Here is a 24558-nt window from a genome sequence, read left to right as displayed (position 1 = left end):
GGGCAAATTAGCTTACTTGCTGTTCACCGCTATGATCTTTGGAATAGCGGTATATAAATAATACAAATTATTAATTATTATTAAATAAATAAATTGTAAAACCAACAATACAATATGCACATGTGAAATGAAACAATCAGATTAGGTAAACCTTGCATAAGTCAACAAAAGCATTTTGAGTATACTAGAGAACAATTGAAAGTTTCCCCCAAAATTTACTCATGGATTCTTTTTTCCAGAAAAATCATATTTTTCTTATGATTACCATTTTAGTAGCCACCCCATACACATCTGTGCTTTTTTTAACATGTTAGGGGCAGCTTGTGAGGCAGTCCAATCTGTATTCTCCCTTTCTTTCTGTTTTGTTGTTCAAGTACTGTATGCTCAATATGGGATTGTGGAGGTAGCTGCTGTTTATCTTGCCTGACAGCAACAAAGAACTACAGTTTGCTAGAACAGAATCACATTCGTTCCCAGTTCAAAATTTCCCAGCTGCTGCAAACTTGCACTGAAATTCTGTGTTTCTGCAGCATTCTTTCACCATCGTCCCAAATGCAGATGCTACTTAAAAGATTCTCACTAGACAGAGGACAAGGGGGAAAGAGTGTAAAAAGACCATTAAAAGGTGTTTATTGGTCAGCACCTTGGTTAACGGAGGTATGCCTATACAGTGGTACCCCGGGATACGAAAGCACCGCCTTACGAAATTTCCGGGATACGAAAAAATCCCATAGGAAAAAACTGTTCCGGGTTACGTTTTTTTTTTTCGGCTTACGAAAAAAATTTTTGGCGCTTTTTCGCACGAAACGCGGCTTTCCAGCACTAGCGCCTATGGCTTTTTCAGGTTACAAAAAAAATCGGGTTACGAACGCCGCGGCGGAACGAATTAATTTCGTAACCCGAGGCACCACTGTACTTTAAAATGTTTGTTCAGTCATACTAATTGATATTTTTCACTGAGAAATGGACTTTTCCTGGATAGTGACTGTGCTCCTAAGTTCTGTTTGTTTTTCTTAATGGAGATGTGATGGCTTGATTTCCCTGTGTACTATATACCATGATTGATATAAGTGTCACAATTTTTACACAGATTCAAGCTTGAAGTCATTGCTTACATGAAAACTGTTCGTTACAATGTTACCCTAAAACAGTGCTTCTCAATTATTTTCCATCTTGCCCCCCTAGGAAGAAGAAAACATTTTGCGCCCCCCGCACGACTGTAAATAGTATTTGCCAAGGTCAAACGAGCCCCCCTTTACGGAGCTTCTCGCCCCCCTTTACAGAGCCTCGCACCCCTCCTGTGGGGCACGCCCCACTATTTGAGAAATACTGCCCTAAAAGGTGGGGGTATGGGAGTTCCCACCAGCAGTGGCAGTGTCTTCTTGAAATTACAACTCAAAAGAAGGCCTGCAAGAGGAGGGTAACTTTGGAGATCTTTTCACCTGTGTATACCAGAAGTAAGAGCAGAGAGACTTCAGTTTCATTGAATAGAAGGGTTTTTACTTAGAAATGTGAAAGAGTGTGTACAAACATACAAAACCAGTGCAGGCTTATGAACCATAAATGTCTAGCAGAAAGAAATGTATTTATATTCTATTTCCTATTCTATTTTATATTCTATTTCATACCCCTCAAGGAGTGCTTGATGTTACCACATGGTGTAACAACGGCTTTCGTAATTTTCCAATGCAATTGACAAAAGGTGCTGGATCGGCTGGTGCCTTTAACTCCAGAGTGATAAAACATTGGTTCAGTTTGAAGTCAATCATTGGAAAATTGGACAGGAAGGGTGAATAGTGACACAGCATGAGGTCAGGTGGCAGTTATGGTCTTTGAGTATTTTTGTGATAGGACTTCCTTTGTCTCCATTGCAAAAGGAAATGCAAAGAGTCGGGGGGAGTGACCAGCATACCCATTTAGTGTTTGTTTTAGTCCTATCTAGTTCTCCCACATGTTCTTAGCACGACTCCTTACATGTGTAACTTCCTAGTCTTCACAGGTCATCATGACCTCTCAAAATATACCTGATGCTAGATAATAATTATGAAACCCTATATCCAGCAGGATGGGTGCAGGGTATGCTGACAATAATGAGGTGTACTGACATGTCCAGCACACTGAATTAATTTCTTTCAGGCCAAATAGTACATTCCTATTTATCTCCTGAAGAGTAAGTCCTGTGGAGTTCAGTAGGAGTTACTCTTAATGTGTGCATGTATAAGATTGTAGCTCAAAGCCTAGTTTCTGTTTTTAATTACCTCTTTTATCAAGTTAGCCTTACAATACCCATATAAGAATAAATTAACAGAATGGATAGTCTGGCTGTCTCTTTGTCATGGGTAAAATAAATCCTCCAAAGCATGAATGGATCTAATTCTGTATCTTTAACAAGAATGTAAAATATGCTGTAATTAAAAGCACATTAGAAACTACTTACAAACAAACCTAAACACTGGGTGACATTAAGCAATATTTGAGTTTTCTTTCAGTACAACAGTGAAATTTATTACAAACTTCCTTTGCATTAACTTTGTGGATTTTATTTCAAATGTCTGTCTTTCTTTTTTGGCCTCACAGCTTTTCAGGGTCCATGTCACCCTTAGTGGGCATATTCCAGAAATGAGCACCTCTTGATCAATACTCTGTGGCAATTCTTAAATAATTAAGAGTTTTCTTATGAGCATGTTATTTAGAAGACAAAAATAAATAAATAAAAATTGGTGGCATATACTTGTGGCCTTGGTAACTATCTGGAGTGGAATTTATCTGGAAATCCCATTATGCTATTCTGAGCTGTTAAGTTGGAATGAAAATTAAATGCAGTTCATGAAAATAGCGCATAGAGAATTCGGTAGCAGCTCCTAAGATTGGGATTATTTGATCACCTACTGAGATGTTTCATCCTTTATGAAAGGTCCATTGGAATATCAAGTGAACAAATCACCCTTTTTGACTTTCATTTGTTAAGAGGAGTGAAAGCAATAATACCCTGTCTGTGGAAATGAGAAACAAGACTTGGAGGAGGGGGGAAAAATCAAGGGAGAGTTTTGCTCAGCTGTTAGTTACTTGTGGCAGTACAATTTATAGTAAATCTCTGCTAGCAAATTGTATTCCATTTGCTCACAGCATGTTCCCCATTAGACCACTAATTCTGTGAAAGTTAGAAATGCTCATTACTAGCTCTCTGCTGTGAAATAGTACAGAATTGATTCACTATCTGACCAGTAATTAGTGCCAAGTAAATGAGCTTTTTTCCTTTCATATTTCATAGGTTAAAATTCTATAACCCAGTTATCCAAGAGCCAAGAACCCAATTAAAATTCTAAGCTATCTAAAGTTTAAATATCTCTTTTCCCCACTAATCAAAACAGCAAGGGAAACCACATGTCAAATCATCAATCCAAAAGATGGACAGCTCAGAGATCTTGCATTTTGCTACTAGCACATTATTTCTCCCAGTCTTTTTGGAAGATACTTAAGTACAGTATCACTGCATTGGTCACACCATCCCTTACTACTTTTGCCTCCAATCAGTCCCTTCCTCATTGTAACCAGGTTCTAGGTCACTTCTCAGCAGAGTGCCACCTGGTAGTCCTCTTGAAGAATGGTGGTCCTATGGAACACATTGGGGACCACATGGAGATGAACTGGGCAATATAGCAAAAGGAAGTCTACTTGTGGTGCTGGATAAAATCCAGTGTTAGTGTTTCAGTCTGCATACTGTTGTCACTAATGGATAAACTCTGTATTTATTTTTATGGAATTGTTTTGTGCTTGTGTCAGCAGATAAGTGCAGAAGTACATAATTCATCTGCTTGATAGTCACTGGTATAATTTCAAGTGTCAAGTATAATCTGTATATTTTTAAAGAATTCTGTCACATTTCACCCTGGAACTCTCTTTTGACAACTTTAGAGAGTGTCTGTCCTAGACTAATCCTCTGGTGATGTTTCACAGTGCTTAGTTTATTATAATATCTGCCTCGTTTTATTGATATCTTCCAGTGTAAGAAGAGTATGAAACAAAAGCAACAACAACAAAAAACCCTAGTTTTGCAAAATATGACTTACATACTTCTGATATAAGTAATGCAGGAATCTTAAACATTTAATAAACAATGTTTGTTTAGTTTAGTTTAGAGAATATTATCCATACTTTTGTATGTTAGTAAAGTTTTTCTTTTCATCCTTGTGTATATTACTTATTATGTATGCCCTTGACAGTTCCTTGATCTTTAAAAAGATTCCAGGGGGAATATGTTGCTTCTAATTTCCTCTCAGTCAGCATATCAAAATGGCTGATAAATCTGATCAAGTCCTTTCAGACTTATGAGTTGGAGCAAGTATAGGAATTCTGCTATTACTGTGCAAGTTTTTCTTCTTTTGTCATTTGCATGTATTAGAGTAATTTATATTTTCTTATATACATGCCTTTTTTAAAGTCAAGTGATAGATTGCATAGAGCTGACATTGTTTCATATTCTTAGCAAAATCCATCTGGTTAATTCAGATTCTATATAACAAGAGCACATCAGTGCTGCTTCCTAAGACCCAAGACTAAGGTCCAAAACACACTGCAGAAATAATACAGTTTGAGACCGCTTTAACTGCCCTGGCTCAATGTTAGGGAATTCTGGAACTGTAGTTTTGTGAGACATTTAGCCTTCTCTTTCAGAGAGCTCTGGTGCCACAATAAACTGTAACTCCCAGGATTCCTTAGCACTCAAACAGGGCAGTTAAAGCTGTCTCAAACTGGATTATTTGTGCATTGTGTTTTGGACCTAAGTCTCCCTTTCCCTGCCTGTAGACTCAATGGGAGGAAATTGAGTTGGACAAACACTTTGCCCAGAAGCTGGCAGTCATCTTTTCCTGCAGCTTTGGAAGCCATGACTTAGCTTCATCCTGACAGGAATGTCTTGAGGCAGAGGTGCTGTTCTTCTCTTCCCCTGCCTCTGTAGTCCCATAAAATGATGCAGTCTTGTGACATAGTAGGATTCTTGACGGCTTGGAGGTGGAGGGAGAGAAGCTGGGGAAAAGACAGTGAGTTTGCCCACTGTGAATTTTATCCTAGTGTCCCTGGATTAAGAGTTGGGAAAGTGAACCCATCCAGATGTTGCTGAACTGTACCTCATACCTATCTAAACCAGTAAAGCCAATATTGAGGGATGAAGGAGTTGTAGCCCACTGTCATCTGAGAAGCAACACATCCCTCCTCATCCCTGTTCTTGTGGCAAAATTAAAATAACAAAAACAAATTCAGAGAGTCAATAAGATGTCATATTTAGATACTAGAATGAGAGAATGAAAATAAAGTGTTTAGTTCCCACTCAGACTTAAAACTTTCTGGATGACATGACTCTATCAGCCTGATTTATACTGTTATGAGCATAAATTGGAGGGGGAGAGTTCACTGTCTTACCCTCCCCTGGAGGAGAGGCAGAATTTAAACATAACAGGTTTTTTTGGATGTCATGTACTTTGGCTGATAACACATATACTCAATAAAGGCATAATAGATTGCATAAGGTTCTATTCAGGTGTAAATCCCATGTTGTGTCATGTGTGCTACAATGTTTAGAGGCTTACCAGTAGGCTGCAGAAATAATCCAGGTTGACATCTCTTTAACTGCCATGGCTCAATGATATGGAATTTTGGGATTTGTAGTTCGTTGTAGCACCAGCACTCACTGACAGAGAAGGCTAAATGTCTCACAGAACTAAAAATCCCAGAATCCCAGCATTGAGCCATGGAAGCTAATGTGGTGTCAACCTGGATTATTTCTGCAGTTCTAGTTTGGCTCAAGACTTGAGTTCAGTTTCTCACTTGCATGAAGCTCACTGAATAAGTCAGTCATTCTTTCTTCTTGTACTTAGTAACAATTATTAAGCAGATTTTATAGTTTTTGTGGGGTTTTCGGGCTATGTTGCTGTGTTCTGGAAGTGTTTATTCCTGATGTTTTACCAGCATCAGTAATAAACTCTTCCAGAACACAGCCACATAGCCCAAAAACCCAACAAAAAAAATCTGGATTCTGCTGTGAAAGCCTTCACATAGAATAATTTAGTTGAAGCACAGTTGCTCACACATGGAAGCTGTGGACAGAGAAGTAACAGGAAACAACAACAGAAAGTAAGATGTGGTAAAGATTAAAAGGCATAACTGAAAAAGTAAAAAAAAAACACCATTACATAAAAAGTAAAAAAACAAACAAACAAACAAACAAAAAAAACCCCAAGGATTTGGATGGTTTTAGGAAGGCATTATAGAGGGTTTAGGATGGGTAGCAAGTAATCTGGAAATGAAGAAGGGGAATGATTCTGACAAAATATATGTGAACAGACGTTATAGTCAAAGTATGATAATTTATGCTTGCTTACAACTGAGAAACCTGCTTATTTATTACTGACAGTGTATGGTAGGGAACAGTAAAAAATCAAGAAGTTAAAAAGGGAAATAGATTACTCATATTAATACCTATGAATAAATTCTAGTTTGCCATCATAACACATCATTTAACCTATCTCTCTCCTGAATTAAAGTTTGTACATTAGTGAAATCCTTTCCCCTCCATTCTGTCATAACCGTAGTGAGAAAAATGGATATAATTCTATATTGAATAGAGCTTAAGTTCATATTGCAGGCATTTACCTCCTTTTGATTGAACTGCCTTATTAAAACACTCTAGATACTGAACTGTAAGGGCAACATAAATCACATTTTTATAAAACTAATGAACTAAATAAATTTCAGAAAATATAATCTGCATATTTTGCCCATTCAATGAAGTGGAGTAAAATATTTTACTCAGTTAATTGGATAATTGGGTAATTCACATTCAATCAACCTGGAGACAAACATAAACAGTCATTCATAAGGCAGAGAGTATCAAATAAAGACGATGTCATTGTAAATATCTTCCTTTTGGATTTGAGGAGTACTATTAAATTTCCATTTCCACTTGGTTTTAAGCACCATGTCATTCTGGAAAATTCTCAAGTACAATAGAGTGCTTAGAATCATGCTGGGGGATTACTTATATTCCTTGAAGATTGTCTTAATCCTATTAAAGCTGTGGGTAACAGAATGGTGCCAGTTCTAGTTGGTTGCAAAATAGTAACAAGTTCAGAATGTGTGCCTGCTTGTGTGTGTGCATGCACACACACAAATTGCACTCTAGTTCTTAAACATTTCTCTTCAAACCATTCAATATTCCTTCAGAATAGTTGGATATTTTATAACAACTGCTATATTGACAACAGAAGTGTGAGTATAAACATAAATAAAACATGGGGGCTAAGCTATTTGTCAAGTGATAAATATCCAGTCCATAGCGAAGTAATCTGGCTGTGCTGTGATCATAGTATTCTATATTTGATTTTTGATATTTCCTTTTCATCTGTATTCTGGGTACCTGCCTTGTCCCCAAAAATGTCCTTAGTATCTTACTGTTCTTTCAACTCTTTCCAGTCGTGCACATCTTTTCATTCCACAACATATGAGAAAAGAAAAAAAAATATCTAGGGATCTGATTGTAAACTTGTGCTGTATGAAACAAATCCAAGAATAGAAGCACACATCTTGACACTGACAGACTTTCTAGAAGATGAGGTTAGGTTCTTTAGCTGTACTCTCATCTGGCCATAATGTATGACAATCTGTCACTGAACAGATTGTGTTGGATCTGTATGGAAGGTCTCCACATTGTGAAGGGTGGTTCACTTGGAGGGCAGTCATCAAATATCTCTGTTGCATCTCATCTCCTATCTGTTTTCACATGGCAACTGTAATAAGGATACAGAGATGTTCTACAAAGTTAGTCTTAGTCAGCATATTCTTATTATAGTGTACCTACTGGGGAAACTGTTCCTCCAAAAAATGTGGGTGTGATTAGTCTCACTCCTTAAACCACTCCTGCTACACATTTCCATCTGTTCTCCCATACAAAGTTCCTACCTCCTTGACCCTTTCTTTAGTTGTCATAACTAATGGGTGTTTCCATCTTCAATAGTAGTATTCATATCAGATGTTGGAAATTACACCAATGGAACAGTATCTGAGTAAGAATGGGCTCCAGACATCAAAGCCTTCACATTAGTTTGCCTTCAGTTAATTAACCCCCAAATATTTAGATCCGAACCAGAGCCCCTAAAACAATTTCCTTTCAGTTACTGAACCAATTTTATTGGCTATTATAATTTTGGACTAATGCAAGTTCCTTGTTTTGTCCCAGTGATGACTCATTGCAGCCCCAGTGCAAAACATCAAGTGAAAGAAAGTGAAGCAAACATTTAACATCCATGCACGTTTAGCAACAGAGTACAGTTCCCTTCCCAAGCTTCTGTGGTTAGATGTCTTAGGCTTGTCTATACTTGCCCCTGGTGCATTCTGGCCCTAGAATTCCCCTGAATTCACTCTTTATCTTGGGCTCTCTTCCCCAGTGACCATGGGTGGCTACTTTCCCACATAGTCACATGGCAGTTCTGCTGAGGTAGGAATGATGTACCCAGCCATACTATCAATGCTAGGCACCTCATTCTTGTCTCCGAGTGACTTGTGTCCACAGTAGCAGCACTAGGCAATGAAAAAGGACCACAAATGAAAAGGCAGCCACCTGTAATTATTGAAAACCTTCAAAAACTCACAGCAAAAGGTGCATTTTTGAAATATGGTTAAGAAAGCCTTAGATCAGGTGTGGGTGCCATGAAGACAGTCTGGACCCGATTTAGGGTTTTGGCCCTGCATCCTGTAAGCAGGATGCAGTGAGCCAGTGGGAAATTAAGGGTAAAACACCCATGTAGGCAAGGTCTTAGTTTTTCTGGTAAACAAATGGAACCATAGTTTTTTTTTAAAAAAAATATGCAGGTAGAAAGGTACTAGTGTGTGAGCTATCCAGTTTATTACACTAGCTGTTATACATATGACTTACCTGCAATTTGCTCTCAGCTCTCAGGGAGTAAGTTAGGCCCCATACAGACAGGCCAAAATAAAGCTGCTTCGGGACACTTTGGAGGTATGCTGTTTAAATGTTGCTTGCGTCCAAAGAGTCCGGAAGTCGTGCCAAAGCCACAATACCGTCCTAAGGAATGGAGCGTGGCTTTGGCGCAGCTTTTGGACTCTTAGGACGCATGCATCATTTAAAGAGCATACTTCCAAAGTGACCCGAAGCGGCTTTATTTTGGCGGTCTGTATAGGGCCATAGTTCCCTGAAGTCATAGCTGCTGATTAAGAGCCACTGAGACACAAAAAAGTAAATACAGAAGGCATTGATTCATACGATGAGAAGTTCTGTAATGACTGGATCTGTTTAAAGAACAGGAATAAGAATAAGCAATACTGTACTCTAAACAGAGGGATGTAAATAGCGGACTTCTCCAAAGTGAGATGGGTGCCTTTTAATCTGTTCATAAATATTTGGGGTTAGCAGTAGCCAAATTTGCCAATTCTACCAAATTACTTACAATGTTTAGAACAAAAATGGATTACAAAGTGCCCCAAGAGGATTGCACCAATCCAGGGGAGAGTGAAAAACATTAAAACGAGAAGTCAGATACCTGTACAGCAGAAGTGTAAAGTGATAGACAGCAGAATAAAATAATAATAATAAATTTAACATATACACTGATAGGACCTGACTGGCCAAGAAAGAGAACATGAGGTTGTTGTGAGTGGTTTTAACGGCAATGTTGACAAAGTACTAAGGGGAAGGGGGGGGGAATTCCATGTTAATCATAATTAGAAAAGATAATTAAAGAAACACTGCCAATATCGTAATGCAGTTAAACACATCTGTAGTATGAGAACCCTTGGAATACAGTGGTCACTGCAGGCTTGAAGGAAAATACTTCAGAACTGGAACTGGTTCTGGTTCAAAAAAGGAGAAACCAAAATTGTCAATCAGCTGAAGCAACCTATGAATGAGGAAAGGTTGCAATGCTTGTGACACTGTAGTATGGAGAAAATTAGAGGAAGTGAAGACGTAATCAAGGGTATAAAATTAAGCATGATGTAGAGAAAGTGAACAAGGAGAATTTATTCTTCCTCCCTAGGCTGGCCATATGTACTGTTTAAACTGGTCAGTACCATTTTTTCATAACTTCAGACTGTCCCATCATTTTAGTATAAATGTCAATTTAGTCCCATTTTCATTAAAAAAAATGTCATGTTACATTGCAAAAATGGTTTGAAGATTCCTGTGGTTGTCAAAAAAAAAATGTGTCATGGAATGTGAGAAACTGTTGAAAGACTGAAATTTGCTGTGTAAGATTACTTCATTGGAGGACTATTTATGGTATAGTTGTGGTGAAATACAGTTCTGCTCTATATCTACCTAAATTTTTGTATCTGTTCTGTCACTGAAGAAAAATTAGCTCAGTAAGTTCACATAATAAAATTTCTGTTACTATTCTCCTTTTTTCATGAATATGGAATATTACATAACCCTATCATGTTTTTACCATCGCATTGTCCCTTTTTTGTCTTACTAAAATATAGTCAGCCTATTCCTCTCTCTAAATATGAAGGCTGAATGATTGGAGATTCAGGACAGATAAGAATAAATGTGATGTTCTCCTGACCAAAATGTTGACAGTCTTGCTATTCTTGAGTTGAAAAGCAAAGCCAAAGAGGCATCCAAAGAAGGAAGCATTGTAGCTAAAGGGTAACATCAGCTATCTGTACATAGATTGATTACATGCATAATCTCAGTACAACAAAGTTGCACATTTTAGTACTCTCTGTAACTTCATAATTGAACAGCTAATCACTGAACTGACTAGTAGTGATGTGCCTTCAAGTAGTTTCTCACTGAAAGTGACCTTAAAGCAAACTTATCCTGGACTTACTCGAAAGTGCTGCTGGCCAGAACTTAGTGCAAAATATGAGCACTGTTTAACCAACTGGACATAGTGACTTAATTGCTGTAAATTTTTGTTTGTAAGTGTATGGAAATGTGACTCAAACACCAACATGATTGACTGCAAAGAGGAGGCCTCTCTAAAATGAGAGAGGTTGTAAAAAACATATGTAAAGGAAGGTTCAAATATTTTTGAAAATCTTTTGGTGTTTCACAAAAGTACAATAATGGAGGCTCAAGTGGAGATTGTACTGAAGGCCAAGAAAAGTAGTACAGTCTTGTTAACAAGCATTGACTGGAAAAATATTAGGACAGACTTTCCGGAACTGGAAGTCATGCCCAAATGAGAAAAACAAAAAGGAGCACAAATTGCACAATGAACTGTAAGCGGAAAATACATGAGGCAAAGGGAGATTTTGAGGATCTATTGCTAATAACATCAAGACCAACAGTAAGGAGTACTTTAAATGCTCTAGACACTGAAAACTTGGTAGGAGTGCAGCTGGCGCATTGGATGACAGCAAAATACAAGGATGATAAATTGCAAATAAGCTACGGTATATGGAATGTTTTAATTCTCTGATGCTTGTGTGGTAGGAGATTTGAGACAAGTAAAAGGGACTTCTTTTTCATACAATACATACATAACTAAAATCTGCTACCTGAAGATGTAGTGATGGCCATCACTGTATCCAGACTTAAGGGGAATGGGACAAATTAATGGAAGACAAAGTTTTCAGTTACTAGTAGTCATAGGAGTTTATCACACGTGAGGAATTTCTCTTAATTTTGAATGAAAAGAAAGTGGGGCCAGAACGCATTTACGTGAATTCGCTAGTTCAGCGAATTTACATTAATGCGAATTGCGTTCAAACTGGCTTCCCATTGCCCGAAATTAGCATGCCATTGTCCGAATTTGCGTGTGATCACCTCTCACGCAATAATGTGAAACCCCATGATTGCGCTCGGACTGACTTCCCATTGCCCAAAATTGCATGTGGTAGTCTATCACACAATAACGTTAAACCCCATGATTGCGTTCAGATTGCCATTGGATTATACTTCCAATTTCCCTTGTCTGATAACGTCCATAGAGGTTTTGTATTACCTCTATCCAGCCTCTGTACACAGCTGCTGGAAAACACAAGCGGAGGAATGCCGTTGCCCTTCTTGTGGTATCTAGAAGCAACTGGCTGGTCACTGTATGAGCCCAAGCATAAACAAGATAGGCCTTTGATAAATCTAATTGTTTTGTCCTCTTAACAGCTTCAGTTAGCAGAATAGGAAGGGGACATTCCTCTACTCCCTGTTGCCCCCTCAAAATCTGATCCAATGTGTTGAAAGATTGTGGGAGGGGAACTTTCAGGGCATTCCAGAAGGCAGAGTCTTTGTGCAAATCTACTTTTATGATTTTGAATTTGATAGAAAACCAGAGTATTCAAAGAAGTACCCAGAGGTTAGCCAGTGTTAACTGTGTTAACACTGACAAACTGAAAAATTATATTACTGTTAGACTTACCATTTTACTAATCAGGTGTGCTTTTTTTTCTTATTTTTGAGAAAGGCATGAATGCATGCACTTGCATACACACAAATCCGGCTTATAGGCTAAACAGACAGTTTTAAAAGACACAGTATGTGCTACAGATAATTAATAGTTTTATGGTAATATAATGTTAATATGTCAAAAGGCTTTCAATTAAAATTGCATAGGCAATTAAATGATACAAAAATAAAGGTGGTAGTACAAGGTGGAGACAGTTCCTAGGCAACAGAAGCGAGAAAGTGTTTTCCTTGTTTCTATCTGAGAGTTTAAAAATGAGTTTTCTAATACTCATTTATGAAAGCACCAACTTCCCAAATTCATGGTGCTAAGGAACTGGCAAAACCACCTCTGAGCATTCCTTGCCTAAGGAAACCCTATGAAGTTAATGGAATAACCATAAGTTGACAGGTGACTAGAAGGCACATACACATTGCTTCGTGACCCGTTTTTTCTGAACGAGCTCTGTTATGTATCTTTGCTGAAAGTTTTTGCAGGAATACTTAATCAGTTGTTCATGTCTTAAATCATATGTTGATATCTAATGCCAAAGGTCCTGAGGGGACATGGACTGTGATTTCCCTAATGCCATTAACAAGGTCAGTAGGTACTGAGGCTCTTTGCTCCACAGGGATGAATTACAACAGCCAAAAAAGTAACAAAAATAACAATCAGCTGTGCACAGGTGTCATCTGTGAAACAGTATAAATAAATTAGAAATGCCAAATATTAAAATATTTATTTTGTTGTTTACATGCAATATTAAAGTGTTAGATTTTTACTGAGAATGAGTGTCCCAATTCCTGTGTTGCATAAAGTGGCATTTGCTATACTTCTTAATGTATGAATCCAAACCAAACTATCACATGCCATTATCTGACAAAAGCCATTTCCACTTTAAATAACAAGACAGTGTTATTTGCAAAACAACAAAAAAGGGAGTTTCTGGTCTAGCTCTCCAAGAAATAACTGAAAGGTAACATTGTAAAGTTTGACATATATCTTTCAGAGAACTTTCATTTCCTTTGTAGCTGGCTGAAATTTGAATATTCCTTTGAATAAAACTATAGTGCAAACACCTTTCATCTAGTCCAGGAAGTGCAGCTGCAAAGGGTGTGGAGGATATTTCCCCCCTGTGCCTCCCCAGAGGAGGCGCTGGTCTTCCTTCCACAATTGGAAGTAATGTGACTTAATTTCCAGTTGCATTTGGTGGGTTTTTAGATGATGGGGGAGAAATGGTTAGAGGTCATAATGAAGCGTAGAGGTTCAGGGCTGTTTGGAGTAAAAAAAAGTTGCCTGTGAACAAAACATTTTTAAAAATGGAGAGCTTAGGAGGGCACAAGACGGGGGGTTGCTATACTATCTACCTTATATATATCTACTAACATAGAAGCATACTGTGGCCTGCAGGATTTATCCATTCATACATCATAGTAGAATTTCATCTTTCAGTATCTTTTTTGTGGCATACTGAAAATGGAGCCCTGGTGGCACAGTGGTTAAATGCCAGTACTGTATTGCAGCCACAATGTTGTGAGATTGATCCGAGGGATCCTAGGTTGACTCAGCCTTCCATCCTTTCGTAGGTTGGTAAAATGGGAACCCAGCTTATTGGGGATAGTTACTTTACAGATTGTAAACCGCTTAAAGAGTGCTGAGATCACTATTAAGTGGTATAGAAATAGAAATGTTATTGCTATGCTACTGTCTATTGAGGATACAGATTAAAAGCATCACTTACAGATATTACTTGGGAAATTGGTCAGAAATATATGTGTTTTTAATACAAGCAGTTTTAAATGTTTAGTAATTCTCTGTCCCCCCCCCCCCCCCCCAGGTCACAGTAATGAAAGGCAGCAGTAGGAATAAAGACCATTCAACAGACGGAGAGGGGACTGGAAAGCGACCAAAGAGAAAGTGTCTTCAGTGGCATCCGCTACTTGCAAAGAAGATTATTGACTTTTCTGAAGAGGAGGAGGAAGACGAGGAAGAAGAAGATATTAAGGTAGAGGTATCACATCAAAAAGTATGATATCTTCTAGAAAATTGTGTGCTCTACAAGCCTTTCCAAAGCACTTGTGGCTATCAAGTCCATGAATTACAAAAGGCTTTTCTAAAACCTAGGTAACAAAGCAGTGGCATATGCAAAAGGTTTTTCTAATCTATACAGTTGTATAGTGCCTTAAGGATGAAATAAGGTGGCTCATGCTCTGTGTCTTTGCAGTCCAGCATCTTCTTTTTAGCACTAGCCAGCCAGATGTTTGAAACATCCACAAGCAGATCATGAAAGCTCCCATTTAGCTATGCAGAAGCTGGTATTCAGAGGCATGTTTCTTATCATCATGGAAGACCCTAGTTATCATAGTGGTATACTAGGGTAGGCAACAGCGATTCACAGTCTGCATGTAGACCCTCAGGAACAATAACTGTAGCCCCACTACTACCAATGGCTAAAATCAATTGAATAAGTCCCATCTACTCTTAAAGGACCATGATAGATAATTTTGCAGACTTTTCTTCCATCCTACAGCTATTGAAAACCTGGAGGGACTCCCCTCCCCCCCTACACACACACAATGGAATTGACTTCCAGGTGGCAAATGACTTCTTGGTTTGAAATAGCCAGAGCAGCCCAAAACCTGGTGAATGTCTACTCTCCATGGTCACTAGAGAGTCTAGGGGTACCTTTTCATTTTTTTAAAAATATATAGGGGTGATGACTTTCCTGTGGAAGGCGTGTAATCCTCATACCTGAGAACTTGCCAATCTTGGTACAGGTAGAACTATAGGTAAGATCTTTGTTCTATGCATTTGTTTGATACCCTGTTCAGGCCATATTAGTTAGTAGCCAATGCCATACATCTCTGCAGCAAACCTCAAAAGTTAATTATATTTTGTGGAAATTAACATAATTTATATTGCTTTTTATTTTTAAATTCCTTCTGTTTATTTAATACCTTGTTTATTTAATACCTTCCTTCATTGCTCAAGGCTACAAACACTAATAAACTGAAATAAACAAACTACAGGTGTACATCCTGGAAAGGAAATAAAGCCACTTGATTATGGCAAGTTTAAACACAAATTAGTACAGATCCATAAAGCCATGTCCCAAAAGCCATTCCAAACAGGTAAATTTATATCAACTAATGGAAGGACATTAATTTGAGTTTGTGTGCATATGCTCACATGTATGAGAATGAGGAAGACAGAAGGAGACTTTTGCAGGGTAGGGCACTCGATGTGGCCTGATTTGTTTAACTAATTCTTGTATATTGGTAGATCATTTTCTCAATAGAATCTGTCATTTTTCCTGTGCCTGGTTGTTTCTGAGTTTAAGTGATGATTGATGTGCTCAAAGATTCTACTAAACAAACCACTCCAAATACAGAGTATTTGCAAGTTTTATGCTGAATCTCAATTTAGATTTTGGAATGATTAGCTAGTGGGTGTGACAAGAAGTACTTGTCAGTGACATTCTCTGTATATGTAAATAGGTCCATCTTCTTAGCACTGATGGTCTTGAGCACGATGCAGATGAAACAGAAGATGAAGAATCTTCAGAGCAACGAGCTCGCAGGCCAATGAATGCATTCCTTCTCTTTTGCAAACGTCACCGCTCCCTTGTACGGCAAGAACACCCCCGTCTGGACAACCGTGGCGCTACCAAGATACTGGCAGACTGGTGGTCTGTTCTAGACCCTAAAGAAAAACAAAAATACACAGACATGGCCAAGGAGGTATATAGTGACATTATCACTTATAGACTTGATGTTGCTTCTCTTATATATGTTTTATTGCTCGTATTTTATGTTTAAAAACACCATAGTACTCTATGTTTCTCCTCCTGTTCTTTCTTCATTAGTTTGATTATGATTACCATGATTATTAGTCCGCTTCTTTGTCTTTCCAAACATTTCTGGGAATTCCGCCACCCTCCATTCTGGATTAATCAGGCTGTCATGGAATAGAGGTTGGTGAAGGAGGAAGGATTTGGGCTCAGATAAAACTGTGTAAAAGTATACAGTGTGTGTGTGGGGCTCAACCTTGGCCAGTTTGTAGAAAAATAAAAAAAATCTTGTTATTATAGCAATAATACAATAATTGCTATGTTCTCCATTATATGTTACATTAAATGTCTTAATTATTAATACTTATTATGTGCTCTCTCTTAATTTTCAAAGCTTAAATAATTTTATTTAAATAAAAAGTAGGAATAGCAAAGTTTTGGTTGAGAAAAATCAAGATAGCTTCCTACTTTCAGGAGAACAACTACTCCCATTTTAAAACCAGATGATAGGGTGGCAAATGTGCTATTTCAGAAGCAGAACTATTTTATTTTCTAAGGTTTTAAATTCAAAATGACTACCACTGAATGAAATAGACCGGGAGGGTGGATATATTTTAATTAAGGAATTCTTTGAGGGTTGCTATTTGCTGATAATACACTCTAAATTCTAACTAGCTTTTTCTTTTTAAAATATTATAAAACACCACCAAGTTTAGGAAGTTACCCTTTTAACTCCTTGTGATTTGACCTGTGCAGCAAATCAGTGACTCAATGAATAGGCTGCTAGAGATTCAGCTAAAAACTAAAATAGAATGCTCTTTCAGTAAGCTATTTAAACACTGCAGTTTTACAGATTTAAATCTAGACCTTCAAAGAATCAAACAAGAATCCAGACATCCATGTTTTATTAAATTAGACACTACTGTCTATAGTTATATGAAGATAACACCTATCACAAGCATCACACATTTTCATGCTTTAATTCTCTCCCCCCACCCCACCCCAGTGCATACTGTGATGCCCAACCTTTTTGGATCAGTGAACACACACAGAAAATACAGTTCAGTGTAGTGATTAGCATTTAGGTGGAGTGATCTGGGTTCCCATTCTTGATACAACTTAAATTTACACTATGGCTTTATGAAAGTCACAATTTAAGGCCTACCTTACAAGAGTATTATTAGTATAATATGTGGGTGTATTGGGCATAGTCCAAATCCATGTATTCCCCCCTGAACTCAGTGGAGAATACAGATGTCCCATTCAGTTATACAGCTATTGTTTTTAAAGACAAAGGGGACTCATTTTAAGCAACTTTTGTACCACTGTGTTACTTGGTCGTAACATATGGCCTTCCAGGTATTGTTGCACTACAAGTTCCAGCATCCCCTAGCTGGTGTAGCCAGTGTTGAGAAATGCCAGGAGCTACAGTACAACAACATCTGAATCGTGGAAGCTGTGCTACTTGAAGGTACACACACACACACACACACACCTTGCAATCTCTTTAGCTCCTGGAGCTTATGATCTAAGATGGCCCCAGAAAGCACCAGGCAGGCTAGACCACCAAAATCCACTGGGTGACCTTGGGCACTGTCTCAACTTCAGAGGAAGGCAAAGGCAAATTCCCTCTGAACAAATCTTGTCAAGAAAACCCTGTGATAAGTTTGCATTAAGGTTGTCATAAGTCAGAAATGACTTGAAGGCACACAACAACAACAAAGCTAAACTTATGTGAGAGACAGGCTCAACTGCACTCCCTGCTGCTTAAATACTCAGCTTAGTATTAGAGCAATAAAACCATCCAGAACATAAAATTTCCAATGGACGTTACTGCCCTGTTAGTTCATTTGCAAATAAACCATCTGAAGATTCCCACACCTGGCCTGAGAAGGTGACAAATTTCTCAGCTCGTAAATAGAAATTTAACAGGTTCAAGAAAACAAAAATCTATGTTTACCAAACTTCAAGGAATGTTTGTCACATCCCTATTCACAACTATGCTAACAGTTTGTTTTTTGTTTTTTTTTTGCCTTATTAGCATCATGTTGTAAGTTAAATTAAGTCAAATTAAACAGTACAAAAGCAGTAAATAAGACCCAAAATCAATTAATTAAAATATCCTCACCCCTAGCATCTAAAAGATAGCAGTGCTGGGATCAGGTGAACCTCTCTGAAGGAGAACATTCTGTACTAGGGGTGCCACAACTACAAAGCACTGCAGATGCATCCAGAATGGCAATATGGGATAACATCTATCAGACTTTAATATGATTCCTTGTTAACTGAGAATAATCAGAGGGTTTTCTTTAATTTGATAGCAAAGTAAAATGAAATACAATAGATAACTAGAAAGTAGAATTACATATAATTTTATAAATTATACATAATCTTTAACTTTTGCTCGTGATGAATTAAACTTTAGTTCAAGATGGAAATTTTAAAAATCCCCAGATACATTTTCCCTCTTTTAAGTAATAACTCAGCTATGTTCACAGCAGAAGAAGAATAATGGTTGCATAGCACTCCTGTGAAAAATGACAGATCAGGAACAGCTAATAGTAGTGTGTTCAAAACCCTGCCTATAATGTTATAGTACCATTTGCTTAGTTCCTGAAAGCAAGACTTGCATTCTCTGTTGAAAAGAAACAATATAGCCAAGCATGTTCATAGAACCATTCATTCCAAGAAGGTATGTGAGACATGCAATTAAGTATATAATTTTTATTCTTTCTGTAGTTTGGGGTTGTAGCAGCAGTAATTAGCAATATAACCTTGGCACTGGGCCTCTTTATCACACTTCTTGAAGAAGTGGTGAAGAAAATACATATAAATAATACTTTTATTTTCATTTTATGAAATGCTTCATTTTAATAATAATATAACTTTATTACAGTTGTCCAAACATAACATGTAGCTTAGTGCAGCTCCCATATAATGTGCATCTAAACTAGTTCTCACGTTCAGCATATCTGCCAACAAAAAAGATCTTGGAACCTTTCCTGGCTTTTCAGACTTTGCCAGTGGGAGACAGTCACATATTACACATTTTCGTCTGATGATTCTAAGCCTTTGGTCCAAAACACACTGTAGAAATAATTCAGTTTGAGACCATTTTAACTGCCCTGGCTCATTGCCAAGGAATCTTGGGAATTGTTTCACAAAACCACAATTCCTAGAATTCCCTAGCAGTTAAAGTGGTCTCAAACTGAATTATTTCTACAATGTGTTTTGGACCTTTATCTTTAAATATCATTATGAAATTATGATAATTAATTAATTGTTGGTTAATCTGATGTAACATAAAATTGTAATAGAGAAAGAAAAAGTTTCATTCCAATGGACCAAAAAAAACCTGGATGTATATTAGACTAGAGGGAGATAAAAAGAAACAGGAACAGCTCCATTATGCCTTGGTCCAGCAGCTGAAGAAAGCCATTGCTGTGGCCTCTAGAGGGAGAGAAGAACAGGCAGACAAAGTTCCATCAAGCCTAGATCCTCCCTCCAAATGATGATGAAAGGCCCTTCTTCCATATTCCAGCTACCAGTTATGTGTCCTTAGAGGAAAAGAACAGCAATCAGCATCTACGGAACGTAATCCCTTTGCCCATTGACATCTCATTTTCCTTCTGTATCATGTTGTTTTTTTAGAACCTAAAATGCTGTGTGCACTGATGGTGCTACATAAATTGATGATGGTGATGATGATGATGATGACGACGATGACACCCAGAATCTTGTATCGGCTACTTAGCTAATACTAAGTAACTTCTTCTTCCATGTCCCCCCCTCCAAACCTGACAGAAATGTCACTGAACCTTGCTCTGATTCCTGTTAAAGTAGATTGTGGAGGGAGCTATGATTGTGGCAATAGTGTCAAAATTGTGACTGAGTAGTGTTTGTGAACATGAATCAGTTACCTAGGTTTATTAATCTCTTTAACTGTTTCATATTTGTAATTACCACTTAAACATGATTTTAACACTGGTACAGGATTCTGGCTAATAATAACAGTAGTGATGGTGATGATACACTCTGTTCAATTGCCCTCTTCAATAAAAATACGAATTTTGTCTGAATTTTGAAGTTTCTGATGGTATTTCGTAGTAGTATTATCCAGATTTTCTAGCCCACATTTTCATTTGTTTAGTATGAAGTTAATATTCACTCTCAATACATAAGTAAAAGTTGAGTCACTGATCCCTTATGTTTCTGTAACTTCTCAATCTTTGTAGTTGGTCCATAGAGTCATACATTGTCATACATAGAGGATGTGGTAAAATGTTACAATTTATATTCTTGTAACTACTATGATTGTATTCAGTGACTGGTGTGACCAAGATAGTATAAGGTCTAGAAGCTGAGCCCTGTGTGGAATAGCTTAATGAGTTGGGTATGTTTAGCTTTGGTGAAGAGAAGGTAGAGAGTTGACATGATAGCCATCTCTACACGAAGGGATTTCATGTAGATAGAAGACGGGATGTGCTTGTTTTCTGCTGCTCCAGAAACTGGTGCTGCATCTGCACTGCAGAAATAATCTAGTTTGACACCACTTTAATTGCCATGGCTTAGTGGGAACTGTAATTTTGGGAGACATTTACGGCTTCACTGTCAGAGCTTTGGTGCCATAACAAACTACAAATCCCAAATTTCCATAGCATTAAGCCGTGGCAGTTTCTTCCGTGCAGATGCAGCCAGGAACACAAACCAATGGATTCAAATTACAAGTAAAGAAATTTCACCTAAAAATTAGGAAGAACATGTTCACTGTAAAAGCTATTTGAGAGTGGAATAGACTATCTTGAAGAGTGGTGTACTCTCCCCTTTTGGAAGTCTTTAAACAGAGGTTAGATGGGCATCTTTTGGGAGTATTTTAATATGTATTTCTGCACAGCAGGGGGTTGCACTTGATGACACTTGTGGTTCTTTCAATTCTATGATTCTGCTTATTTTACATACATTTTTTGTTTAACCTGTGATTATACAGTTTGAAACATAGTTAAAATGGAATGTGATTTATCTAATCTAGATGCATCTTTTTCTTCCCCTTTTCATATTATTATTATTAGTATAAAAATTTCTTTCTATATCACTGTAATTATACAACGGCTGTACAAGTCGGTAAATTAGGAGGTAAATAAGCCTCCCCAAGGCGTACATTCTAAGATATAACAATTAAAAGAGGAAATGATCAATGACCATAGAAAGGAAAAAACAGATTAAAAACATCAAATATCAAACAAATCACATCATATCAAATATTGTCAGACAGCCAGATAACAATCACAAATTCCCTGAGAACGCTTCCCTAAACAATATGGTTTTCAGCTCAGCCTTAAAGCTGGTTAGGGAAGCGATGAGCCGAGCATGCAGAGGAAGAAGGTTCCAGGAATGAGGGGCAGCAAGAGAGAAGGGACGGATCCAGGACGGGGCAGAGAAGATCCTGGGTTGAGAGAGGAGACTTTGGCTACCAGAGCGGAGAGTGCGAGTAGGGATGTAGGGAGAGAGAAGATCAGTTAAATAAAGAGGGGCCAGCCCATGCAGGGCTTTAAAGGTGAGTAGCAAAAGTTTGTACCTGATGCGGAAAGGAAGAGGGAGCCTCTTATATCCTTTTGTTCAGCAACGTCTATTTGTATGGACATAAAACTGAACATGTAGGGTATAATATGTCACAGTGAAACACTGAAAATTGTGAGCTGCCTACAACACTAAATGTGGTGCAGTGGAATCCCCTTCCAGCTGCAGCCTCCCCAACATCCAAAAAACCTGCTGTGGAGGGCTGAGAAACATTTTGGGTGCTGTTAGGATTTTGCAGCAGACAAGGGAAGAGGGAAAATCCATAATGTGCACCAGATTCACACTGGACTTAGGCCAGTGCCTGGAATCCAGTGAACATTTAACTGAGAATAATCCCAAGTGAATGTGGGGAGATGTGCTTTTGAATGAGTAGACATTCTTTGAGATTGCACTCTTAGATTTAAATTCATATGTAATACAAATATATTCCTGTGGTTTCATACAAAATACAGTTGTGCTTTAATATCGCTTTCCGTCTTTATAGTACAAGGATGCATTTATGAAAGCAAATCCTGGCTACAAGTGGTGCCCACCTACAAGCAAACCTGTGAAAACCCAGTCATCCACTGTTACTAACCGAAAGAAGCTGTGGGCATTCCCATCAGAATCTGCAAAAGATTTGCCAAGTCCCAAAAAGTTGGTGAAGAAAGAAGAAATGCCTCAGCTGAACTTTGCAATGGCAGGTGAGTTTGAGATCTCTGTTGGCATAATTCTCGCAGTTTCTGTGAGTGCTTCTAAGTGAGGTTTTTTTATTATTATGTAAACAATCTGCTTCATTCATTGAATTTAGATGGATAAAATAATAATAAGAGAAGTAAAGTTCCTGAAGGCAGGGCGCTTTTTGTTTTTACAATTTGGAGGAAATCAACAGCATAGAATCATAGGAGGCTCCTGTAATCGTATCACCAGATGCTGGAAAGGCTATGCTCTGATAAGACAATTGACCATTTGCCTGTAACATTTCACTTGGCCCCCACCACATATCAGTGTGTATCTGAGGAAGTGGATTTTAAACCATAAAAAGTTTCTGCTAAAATAAATGTTAGTTATAAATGCACTGCTAGACTTTTTTTTACTACAAACTTTCTTTACTTTTGTGCTGAAATAGACACAGATATTTCTTTGAAAACCATCTTCCATTTCTAATTCTCCCATTTTGCCCACCATTTCTGTCATCCATGTTTTATTATTTTTGAAAATCCATTAAGGGGAAAAAGCCAGAATACCAGCACTATTATGTTTAATTTTTTTTAAAGGGGTGGGTGGGTAAATACTGTATTGTATATGCATCGTGTATTGTATATTGGTATTGTTTTAACATGTAAGCCGCTTTGATTGCCCTTCAGCAAAAAAGTGGGATATAAATAAAAGTTTTATTTATTAATTTATTATTTATCTTTTGGTTGGTAACAGTAGTAGTTGCACACCCAACATTGCTGAATAAGGCCTAGATAGCACTAGATCTGTTTAGGCGAGACTGTACTGTAGTTCATTGTAGTATTAGTTGTGTAACATCAGTGGGCTATTCGATTGATTCCCAAAATAATTTTATAATGGAACACGATAAGGTTATAGAAACATGGACATTATTTGACCTGCTATGTTACCTTTTTTATAACATTTGCATTCCACAAATATGATCCAGCAGGATGCTGTAGCACATTTGAGACTCAGGAGTTTATCAGACAAGGGAAATTGGAAGTATAATCCAATCGGAACGCAATATGGGGTTTAACGTTATTGCATGATAGACTACCACACGCAATTTTCAGGCAATGGCAAGCTATTTTCGGGCAATAGGAAGTCAGTTCAAACGCAATTTGAATTCACGTAAATTTGCTGAACTAGCAAATTCACGTGAATGCGTTCTGGCTCCACTTAAGAGAATCATAGAATCATAGAGTTGGAAGAGACCACTAGGGCCATCCAGTCCAACCCCCTGCCATGCAGGAAATCCAAATCAAAGCATCCCTGACAGATGGCCATCCAGCCTCTGTTTAAAGACCTCCAAGGAAGGAGACTCTATCACCCTCTGAGGGAGTGCATTCCACTGTCGAACAGCCCTTACTGTCAGGAAGTTCCTCCTAATGTTGAGGTGGAATCTCTTTTCCTGTAGCTTGCATCCATTGTTCCGGGTCCTGTTCTCTGGAGCAGAAGAAAACAAGCTTGCTCCCTCCTCAATATGACATCCTTTCAAATATTTAAACAGGGCTATCATATCACCTCTTAACCTTCTTTTCTCCAGGCTAAACATCCCCAGCTCCCTAAGTCGTTCCTCATAGGACATGGTTTCCAGACCCTTCACCATTTTTGTCGCCCTCCTTTGGACACGCTCCAGTTTCTCAATGTCCTTTCTGAATTGTAGTGCCCAGAACTGGACACAATATTCTAGGTGGGGCCTGACCAGAGCAGAATACAGTGGCACTATTACTTCTCTTGATCTAGACACTATACTTCTATTGATGCAGCCGAAAATAGCATTGGCCTTTTTAGCTGCCGCATCACACTGTTCACTCATGTTCAACTTGTGGTCTACTTGGACTCCTAGATCCCTTTCACACGTAGTTTCATTCAGCCAGGTGTCACCCATCCTGTATCTGTGCATTTTATTTTTCCGCCCTAAGTGCAATACCTTACATTTCTCTGTGTTGAATTTCATTTTGTTAGCTTTGGCCCAGCTTTCTAGTCTATTCAGGTCATTTTGAATCTTGATCCTGTCCTCTGGGGTATTAGCTATTCCCCCTAATTTGGTGTCATCTGCAAATTTGATAAGTATGCTCCCAATTCTGTCATCCA

The 24558-nt window shown here is 38.0% G+C and overlaps 1 protein-coding gene across 9 annotated transcripts in view; it reads left to right on the top strand.

Moving 5' to 3' along the window:
- Positions 1-24558, top strand: part of LOC121917252 (HMG box transcription factor BBX-like) — a 181072-nt gene that overhangs the window by 79605 nt on the left and 76909 nt on the right. For all 9 annotated transcript variants that reach the window (XM_042443031.1, XM_042443027.1, XM_042443032.1 and 6 more), the window contains 3 exons: positions 14233-14400; positions 15893-16135; positions 22247-22445. In XM_042443031.1, the coding sequence (XP_042298965.1) occupies positions 14242-14400; positions 15893-16135; positions 22247-22445 (601 nt within the window). In that variant the 5' untranslated portion in view covers positions 14233-14241. The remainder of the gene's footprint in view (positions 1-14232; positions 14401-15892; positions 16136-22246; positions 22446-24558) is intronic.

This window comes from Sceloporus undulatus, unplaced genomic scaffold (genome assembly GCF_019175285.1).
Source record: "Sceloporus undulatus isolate JIND9_A2432 ecotype Alabama unplaced genomic scaffold, SceUnd_v1.1 scaffold_13, whole genome shotgun sequence".
NCBI classification, from domain to species: domain Eukaryota; kingdom Metazoa; phylum Chordata; class Lepidosauria; order Squamata; family Phrynosomatidae; genus Sceloporus; species Sceloporus undulatus.
The sequence above is the reverse complement of the archived record's forward strand: the minus strand, read 5'-3'. Positions and strand labels throughout refer to the sequence as shown.